Below are 10,184 nucleotides of genomic sequence, written 5' to 3' on the forward strand. Positions count from 1 at the left end.
CCAACAGAAACACATTATCTTTCTTGTATCTATGCATCTCTGTATCTTAGGCAAGTGAACACACACTCAAATTAACTTGAGTTAATGAAGAGAATCAGTTTAATAGTCTTAGAAACCATTAAATGTACATCAATTGACGAACCATAAAAACTATCAACAAGCACTTCTATGGCTTCAACCTGAATAGTTACCCTGTACAGATTTAGAAACTCGCTTCGACAAATTTATTTCCTGACACAGATAGCTCAACTCGACTCACAACAAAACCAACCCATCTCTTCATTAAAACACATTTCTAGAATCCAAAAACCTTTCAAGATAAAAGCACTGAACAAACTATAAATACAAGGAAACTATCTCAGCCCGTTCAAGGGCATCTACGAAAAACCCACTGCGAGCATTACACTCAATGGTGAAAGACTGAAAGTTTTCTCCCTAAGACCAGGAATAAGACAAGGATGTCCACTCTCACCACACCCACTTGACACTGTACTAGAAGTCCTAGCTGGGGTATTTCAGTAAGACAAAGAGATAAAAGGAAGAAGTAAACTGCTCTCTTTGCAGATGATATGACCTTATATATAGAAAACTGTAAAGAATGCTCAAAAAACTATTAGAGCTATTAAGTTCAGCAAGGTTCCAGGACACAAGATCAATATACAAAAATTAGTTGTTTTTATACACTAGCAATGAATAACCTGAAAATAAAATTAAGACAGCAATTGGCATTAACAATAGCATAAAAAATAATAAATACTTGGGGCGCCTGGGTGGCACAGCGGTTAAGCGTCTGCCTTCAGCTCAGGGCGTGATCCCGGTGTTGTGGGATCGAGCCCCACATCAGGCTCCTCTGCTATGCTGTCGAATAAATAAATAAAATCTTTAAAAAAATAATAATAATAATAATAAATACTTAAGAATAAATTAAACCAAAGAAAGGCAAGGCTTCTATACTGGAAACTATAGAACACTGGAAAAAAATTAAAGACTTCGGTAAATGGAAGGACATACTGTGTTTATGGATTGGAAGTCTAAGAATCAATAAGATGGCAGTACCACCCTAATTGACTGACATTCTCAATCAAAATTCAATACAATCCCTATCAAAATTACAATTGCCTTTTTTGCAGAAATGGACAAGCTGATACTAAATTCATATGGAAATGCAAGGGACCCATCATAGCCAAAACAATCTTGTAAAAAGAACTCACACTTCCTGATTTCCAAACTGACTATTAAGTCTTCTCTGTAGTTCTGGCATAACAGACATACAGATCAATGGAAGAGAACTGAGCATCCAGAAATAAACCCATACATCTATGGTGATCTGATTTTTGACAATTATACCAATACCACTCAATGGTGGAAAAAAATAGTCTCTTCAACAAATGGCAGAGGAGGGACGCCTGGGTGGCTCGGTGGTTAAGCGTCTGCCTTCGGCTCAGGTCATGATCCCAGGGTCCCGGGATCGAGCCCCGCATCAGGCTCCCTGCTCAGCGGGAAGCCTGCTTCTCCCTCTCTCACTCCCCCTGCTTGTATTCCCTTTCTCGCTGTCTCTCTCTGTCAAATAAAGAAATAAAATCTTAAAAAAAAAAATGGTAGAGGATACTGGATACTGCCTCCAAAAAAAATGAAATTGGACCCCTACTTCATACCGTATACACAAATTAACACAAAATGGATCAAATACCTGAAAGCAAGACCTAGTGCTATAAAATTTTCAGAAGGAAACATAGGAGTAAATCTTCATGACCTTGAATTTCTTAGATACATCACCAAAAGCACAAGAGACAAAAGATAAACTGGACTACATCAAAAATTAAAATTTGCGTGCTACAAATGATACCATTAAGAAAGTGAAAAGACGACCCTCGAACTGAGAGAAAATATTTGCAAATCATGTATCTGTTAAGGAACTGGTATCCAGAATATAAAAAGAAGTCTTATAATTCAACAATAAAAAGACAAATAACCCATTGTTTAAATGGGAAAATTATTTGAATAGACATTTGTCCCAAAGGATACATAAATAATCAATAAGCACATGAAAATACTCTCAATATCATTAGTCATTAGGGAAACGCAAATCAAAATCACAATGAGGGGCACCTGGCTGGCCTAGTCAGTCAGTACAGCATCTGACTCTTGATCTCGGGGTCATCAGTCTGAACCCCATGTTGCATGTGGAGATTACTTTTTAAAAAAGTCACATGAGATACTTCACACCCATTAGGATGGCAATTATTTAAAAAAAAAAAAAAGAAAAGAAGCGTTGAGGAGGATGTGGGGAAACTGAAACCCTCATACACATCGCTGGGTGGGATGTGGGAACATCGTGGGAATGTTCAGCTGCTCTGGAAAACTGTAGCTGTTCCTCAAAAAGTTATACGTAGTGTCACCATTGCCACCCAGTAATTCCATTCCTAGGTATATATGGAGGGAGGGAAAAACATATGCTCACAGTAACCTGTACATGAATGTTCACAGCAACATCCCCAAAGTGTAAACAACCCACATATCTATAACAGAGAAATGGGGGAACAAAATATGGTGTCCCACAGAAAAGAAACCTGCTTCACGATAAACAACGGAAGTACTGATTCGTGCTGCAACATGGATGAACCCTGAGAACGTTATGCTAAGGGAAAGAAGCCAGACACAAAAGGCCACAGGTTTCCATTTATGTGAAATGTTCAGAATAAACAAAACTATATATAAAGACAGAAAGGAGATGAGCGGTTACCAGGGGATAGGTGGGGGGGATGGGGAGTGACTGCTATCGAGTATGGGGTCCATGAAAATGTTCTGGAGTTAGAGAGTGGTGATGGTTGCATAGTTCTGGGAGTATACTAAAATCACAGAATTGTACACTTTGAAATTATATGCTTTACGTTATGTGAATTATATCTCAATTTTTAAAATATGCATTGCTAGGACCACCTCATACTTCATTGGCTGATAAAAATCCTCATTATTAAGTCAAATGTTATAATTCCTCAAATCTGATTTCACACGTGGTAGCTTTTCAGTCATTTGATCGGATTCTGATTCCTATGCAGGGGTGCCCTTCTTAAGAGATATGTTGGGGGATAATAACACAAAAGAAGGTTGACTCACAGGTTAAAAGGATCCCACAGTTGAGTACCTGTACACATCCATTATTGTATATATGAAATACGATGAAGTTTACCAACTTTCTTCCCATACAAATGCTGGGAAACCTATTTATTACAAAAAGCGGGATGCAGCTAATTATTTCTTGCATGCCGCGTGTTCCTACGTCTGTCTTGTGCTGAAGCACATAAAGGTGCATAAATTTAAAAAAAAAATGTATTTAAGAAAAAGACCTAAACAAAAAAAGAAGGAGAAGACACAAACATACATGTTTTCCTCAACTTCTACCTGATCTTTTTCAACTGAGTTGCATGGAAGAGTTAATAAAAGGTGATTTCCCTTAAATTATTATAAAACGAATCTTATCAAGAAGGGGACCATGACCCATTTTTCTCATTTACAACTATGACTGATACTATTTAGTTTAAAACCTTCCAAATGATAAGAAAAACTGAATAAAAATACAGATAAGAAGTTAGGCAGTTTATCTCAAAGCAAAAAATCGAAACTTCCCAATTCTGTCCTACGAACAAAAACAGCCTTTCACTTGAATTTGAAAGCTAAGCCTCACATCCATTTCTTGATTTTGCCTTTTTGCCTTCAAGTGTTTCATACAAAAGATTGGCTATGGCTAAAACAGTAAGACAAAATAAATATATGTATAGCTATGGCCACACACCCCCCACACACACCTCTTGTATCAGAGTTCAGGATTTATAACTCGAATGCTGATCTCCCCTAAAAACGTGAAATTCTCCTGCCCTCTGTACTGTAGAGAAGGAAAGCATGGGATTCCACAACAGAGCTGCAAGATCAAGCTTGTAGCATACAGTTAAAAAGCAATATGGAAGTTGAACAAATCATTGTCTATTAATACAGCAAAAACACCTGTCATTACTTATGTGTCCTTTCTTTAAAAACAAAACACCCTAATACAAGAGTATGTGAAATTTTAATTTCAGTTTTAATACAACGTTGCATAAATAAAGCAAGATCACTTCTTTGGCTATAAGTGACACAGCATTACTTAGTTCTGGTAGGTGAGATCCAAACATTTACTCCCTCAGGCTTTCATCCACTAAATGTCATTTATGCTTTCACTATACTCAGTTGAGTATTCAATCAAAGGATTCTCACCAAAGCTACTTAAAATTTGTTTTAAGTTACAGCATAAATGCAGGTTATCAAGTGCCAGTCACTAATCAACTGGCGATTAAGCTTATGGCCTAACGTATAAGTACTTATTGGGGATGTTTGATAAAAACTGGAAAAATCTGGGGCGCCTGGGTGGCACAGCGGTTAAGCATCTGCCTTCGGCTCAGGGCGTGATCCTGGCGTTATGGGATCGAGCCCCACATCAGGCTCCTCCGCTATGAGCCTGCTTCTTCCTCTCCCACTCCCCCTGCTTGTGTTCCCTCTCTCGCTGGCTGTCTCTCTCTCTGTCAAATAAATAAATAAAATATTTAACAAAAAAAAAAAAAAACCTGGAAAAATCTGGAAGTTTAGGCCTACGTGGGGAATTGCTGAAAGAAAAAAACAAAAATTTAATCACAGAAAGGGACAATGTGATCACACTCGTAGACGACATTTCTTTCACAAGTCTTTGGAAGGCTCCACAGCGTGAGGCAGAGCTGACAGGCCCAGTTCTTGGGGCGCAGATGGGTCTGGAAGAGCAGGAAGCAAAACACCACATAAAAGCATGCCGAATCAAGAGAGAAGTGTCGGCCACCTTCCCTGACTAAACTGGAATGTTCATAGAACATCCCATGAAAGGGGTGCCCTGCTGGTTCAGTGGGCAGAGCAGACGACGCTTTGACCTCAGGGTCATGAGTTCAAGCCCCACACTGGGCCTAGAGCTTACTTTAAAAAAAAAAAAAAGAAAGAAAAGAAGAAAGAACATTCCACGAAAGCGTCAAGCCATGTTACTCCCTATGCAGCTATGACACTTCCCAAATCTGGCCCTCTAAATAATGCAATGATGGCTATGAACTGCACTTACTCGTATACACGAGAATGGGTGTACAACTACGAAGTTCTGCAATTTAAAAACTTCACCAGAAGTCTGAGTTCCCTATGCACTGGTCCGAAGCCATCCTTCCTGACATCCAGGGTATCTCAAAGGAACATTTGCTCTTTATTTGACCTATAAGAAAGGGCTCCGAAGCCCCAAAGAAAATATTTAAAGAAGAAATCCTTCATGCTTTCTGATGTTATAAAACAAAACACGAGTACGTCACAGACTACTGAACTGAAAGTCTGGAAACCAGGTTTCTGGGGCCTGACCTGAAACTACAGTGACCAACCGTCCCAGTGCACCCGAGGTGAAGGGATTTCCCTGGATCGGGGACTTTCAGTGCTAAAATGAAGACAGTCCTAGGCAAATCAGGATGAGAGGTAAATCACAAGCCACCGGGAGGGAGCACATCCTCTGGCTGCTGACATATGGCCAAGATCAAGGGCAAAGGAAGGGGGCAAGGAGACCAGAGGTCTCCAGGGCCCTTTAGTTCTAATTTACTAAGGCCCTATTGTCATATTTACACCATATTTGTTCAGATGGTATATTGCATACCATAAGCGAATGTACACTTACATAGGATCAGAGAGCTCTAGAAATATTTTGTGAAGCTATGTGCTAAGTTTGGAGTTACAGAAGCTTAACGGTGAAGCATAACTAGGAGGTTTCAGTTTTTTATTTTTCATTTCTTTAGCAAAGAGGAAAAATCAGCTGCTTTTTGAAAATATAAAACCAACAAAGGAAATCCTTCTAACACAAATATCCAACGTAACCCCATCTTCCCCGCCTCCCAGGTCACCAGAGACCTAGGCAAGACATCCGGACAAAAATTTAAAAACAGAGTATTACTGTGATTTGCTGACAGCCACTGTGAAAGAATATATTCCTACATTTTTAAGAAAGTAAGAACTTATGTGTCGTTACAAGTAGCTACAAAACCCAAGTGCAAAGCAAGTGCAAATGGCTAGTCTCAACGAGCAACCCACAAGAACAATGGTACCATAAAAGAAAAAGATAAATAAGGCCTTGAATTGTGAAGAGTAAGTTCACTTTTAAATATATTCTGTAATTTATATCTTTAATCTGAAGAAACACCATTTTAAAGGATAAAAGACAAGTTATATGGAAGATTAAGTCACAATCTCACGTGTGGTAAAATCAGAACGTTTGGACTTCCTCTTTCCTCAGCAGGCATCCTAATAATTTAGGATAATATCCGACTCACTGGTACTCATGCAGATCCTAATGAAAGTATTTGTGCCATGACGACGGAATTATGAGAAATGTCTAAAAGCACAACTAAAGAAGCAGTCCCGGGGCACCTGGGTGACTCAGTCGGTTGAGCGTCCGATTTTTTATTTTGGCTCAGGTCATGATCTCAGGGTTGTGAGATGGAGCCCTGTGTCAGGCTCCGCGCTGGGTGTGGAGTCTGCTTAAGATTCTCTCTCCCTCTGCCTCTCCCCACCTCACATTCTCTTTCTCTCTCAAAAGAAAAAAAAAAGTCCTACCAAGTGATTTTTTTAAGGCAGTAGCATTCAGGGTAAGTTGAAAGAAAAATGCCTCTGTTCCTAGAAAATGACAACATCCACAATCTATTTTTTTAACTCATGAATGAACTACTCTATCATTTCTCATCATCATTCTTAGTAAATGGGGAGCTGAGCTGTCATTAGAATTAGTCATTAGAAGTCCTTAGTCTGGCATTGCCAACAAGGAATTTCTTGTTACTGAAGGGCAGCCTCGGAGCCTGTGTGTGTGTGTGTTCACACGTGTGGCTTCACAAGTACACATCTGGCTGTGCTTCTCCTTGCCTCTTCACACAGAGATTTCTCCCCCCGAATCAGTCAACAATAGCCTGTGCCCAAATCTGTCACAGACACCGTGGGGTATGAAGGGGTGTGCAGGAAAAGCAGGTCCCCGCCCTCGAGATGGTTATAATTTCCTTGGGAACGTAAGACCGACTCCCATGAAGCCTTGCCCAGGGCCAGCAATATGGATGGCCACCATATTTGTATTAGTAATATGGGGCTGCTAACATCTGCCTATTATTTGCATGAATCACAAAGCCTTAATCAAAACAGGTAAGAAAAAAATAAATCCATGCCATGTATTTCAAATATAGTAAAATACAATAAATATACAATAAATAACAATTTCTTCTGAGTGTATATTAAGTAGCATACCAGTGTGCAGTAGTAAAAAAGATGGGGTGAGATTCTTTTAATGGCCAAAATATCACATAAACTCAGAAATTAAGGAAAAGGAACGGTTTTGCTATTATTAGCCCAGCAATGGCAACGCCAAAGAAGTGTGGCTTCTCGAGGCTTTTCTCAAACCCCAGATGTGTATTGAGAATACGCTGCTGGGTGGGGCCCCTGGGTGGTTGAGTCAGTTAAGCTTCTGACCCTCGGTTTCAGCTCAGGTCCTGATCTCAGGGTCGTGAGAGGCTCCAAGATCAGCACAGAGTCTGCTTAAGATTCTCTCTCTCCCTCAGGGCCTCCCCACCTCGTGCTTTCTCTCTCTAAAATAAATAAATAAATATCTTTAAAAAAAAAAAAAAAAAGCCGCTGGGCTAGATAGGTAGGTTTCTAGGGATCCAGGTTTTGGCCCTAATTCCTCCACAGTCATATCCTCTCTTGCCCTGATTGTCTACCTGTACTAATTAAGGTCTGAACTAGATGATGGCTCATATTCTTTTAATGAACATTTCTGTTCTTTGATAAACATATCCAGGTCCCATCCCTTCTCTACCTGCCTTCCACACTCCCATTAAATTACAGTGTACAACATTAAACTATTTGTGAATCTATGACTTTAATTTTTTGTGTTTATATACTGACTTCTTTATGGCAATTGGTGAGGAAAGCAAAATCTTAATTCATATTGCTAAAATTTAGCACTAAATCGTCATCAGTTTTATATTATCTAGTCCTAATAATCTACCCAGATTAATGTGGCATATTGTTCAATATTGGTATAAGAAGTTTTGGTGTAGCTGCAATTCAAAATGGTGAAGCTCAGATCAAACAATTACGTATTCATTGTTTTTAGCAGGCTTAAAACTGGCTTAGCTACATAGCAACCAAGACTAAGAAAATATTTAATTTCTCTTTTTATGATAATCCAATGACAACATCTAAGTATGACTTTGGTATAAAAAGGCTACATAAACATCCTTTCATCTGGTAAGTCTTATTAAACCCACGGGAAAAAATTAAGAGCAGAAAAGATAAATATGGGTTGTAATATCAAACTATTTCTATTATCATTTTTACGTTGGAAATATTCTTGTTTGGACATCTGAATGTTAGGACAATTATCACCTAGTAACAGCAATGAATTCGAGTAAAATGAACTCCAATAAAACGCTAACAATACAAGCTCTCCTCATTCTGAAATACTCTGTTGAGTCATTTCAGTAAAGACATAAAAGAAATCCAAAATGGAAAAAAAGAAAACATGCTCAAGTTTCCATGAAGCTGTATGATAAGGTGAATAATAGAAACAAAAATAAATCGGGGAATTGAGAAATATGCTGGAAAAGTTTTTCAAATACTATCCTTGCTTGGATCTAGCTCCATTATACAGTTTAAAATTTGGCCAAATTTTGAAAGTATTTGTTAAACAGTTCCTGCGTGTGACATATGTTTCCAGGATACTTCTGACATTGATATGAGAGATTATAAAACATTTAGAAATGAAAATGTTACTCTCCAACAAAAAACACTGTAACTTCCAAGCTTCTTCTGAATTCATAAGATGGAAAAACATTTGGAAAATAGTACCTTTCAGTTTTAAATGTTCAAATAATATACGTTAAAACAAACACAGAAAGTGTAATTGTTCAAGGCAAGGAGGAGACAAGCCTAAATAAAATAAGATCCTAAAATTTATTCTAGGAGTTATTACTTTTCCTTTGAAATGTCAATCCTAGTTACTCCATTATAAGGAAATTCTTTCATCCCTTCAGCTGGGAAGGATAATTTTTCCCCTACCAACATGATGACAGGACCGCTGCAGTGCTCACCCAGCAAGAAACGCACGATGAATGGGAGTAGCATCAACTCTTTCTATCAAACGAAGTGTAGGCAAGAATCGATTTGCAATGCGTTAATTGAGGAACTCAGCAGAGAGGCTTCTACTATATCTAGCTGATCTAAACTTGAGCTCATGATAACACTGCACGAAGCTATGGTAGATAAAAGTGATAGGTAGTGCCAAGAGAACAATCCCACTGACAACACAAACTCCTCCAAGAATTCTTCCAGGCATGGTGATAGGATACATATCTCCATAGCCAACTGTAGTCATAGAGATAATCACCCACCAGCAGGCAGCAGGGATGCTGGCGAAGTCCTTGTTGGATGTTTCCAGGTCCAACCCATGTTCAAGAAGCTGAGAAAGTGCACTAAAGATTGCCATGGCAACACAAATGAAGACGAGTAACATAACCATCTCTCGGTAACATCGTTTGAGAGTCAAACCAAGTGTCTGGAGACCAATGAAGTGACGGGCAAGCTTAATCACCCAAAAAATCCTCATCATTCTAAGCACCCTCAAGGTGACTCCAGCCCTCTGGAGTTGAGAGTTCTCGCCCGTAAACACTGTCATTAACACGGAGATGTAATACGGCGTGATTGCCAGTAAATCAATGATGTTCAGGGGTCTCTTGACAAACTCACACTTGTTTTTGGAGACGATGAACCTCACGATGCACTCTGCAGTGAACCAACCTATGCAGATAGCTTCAATTATCCTGTCAAGAGAACAAAAGAAGAATTGATCATTTTATTTTTAAGCATTTTAATAGCTCTTAGATATCTTCAGATAGTACTACACCGACAAACGACTTCAGTTACTTTTTCCAGAAAACATAAAGAACGGACACCATTACCAACATCATCAGACCCACCAGGACACAACAGAACAACAGATATTACAGTTCAAATGAAAATTGAACTTGATAAAGTTTCTATTTATATACTGCATGTAATACCACTATTTTTTTTTTTTTTTTGGCCCGTCACTAATCTTTTAAAAACTGATCTCTTATTTG

The 10,184-nt window shown here is 38.8% G+C and overlaps 1 protein-coding gene across 1 annotated transcript; it reads right to left on the reverse strand.

Moving 5' to 3' along the window:
- Window positions 1-9,182: 9,182 nt before the first annotated feature.
- KCNG3 (potassium voltage-gated channel modifier subfamily G member 3) lies at window positions 9,183-9,895 on the reverse strand (the record flags this gene model as incomplete). Its single annotated transcript, XM_008700541.2, has 1 exon — window positions 9,183-9,895. A coding segment is annotated over one exon (657 nt), but the record flags the coding sequence as incomplete, so codon positions are not given.
- Window positions 9,896-10,184: the final 289 nt, after the last annotated feature.

This window comes from Ursus maritimus, unplaced genomic scaffold (assembly GCF_017311325.1).
Source record: "Ursus maritimus isolate PB19 unplaced genomic scaffold, ASM1731132v1 scaffold_6, whole genome shotgun sequence".
In the NCBI taxonomy this organism is placed as follows: Eukaryota; Metazoa; Chordata; class Mammalia; order Carnivora; family Ursidae; genus Ursus; species Ursus maritimus.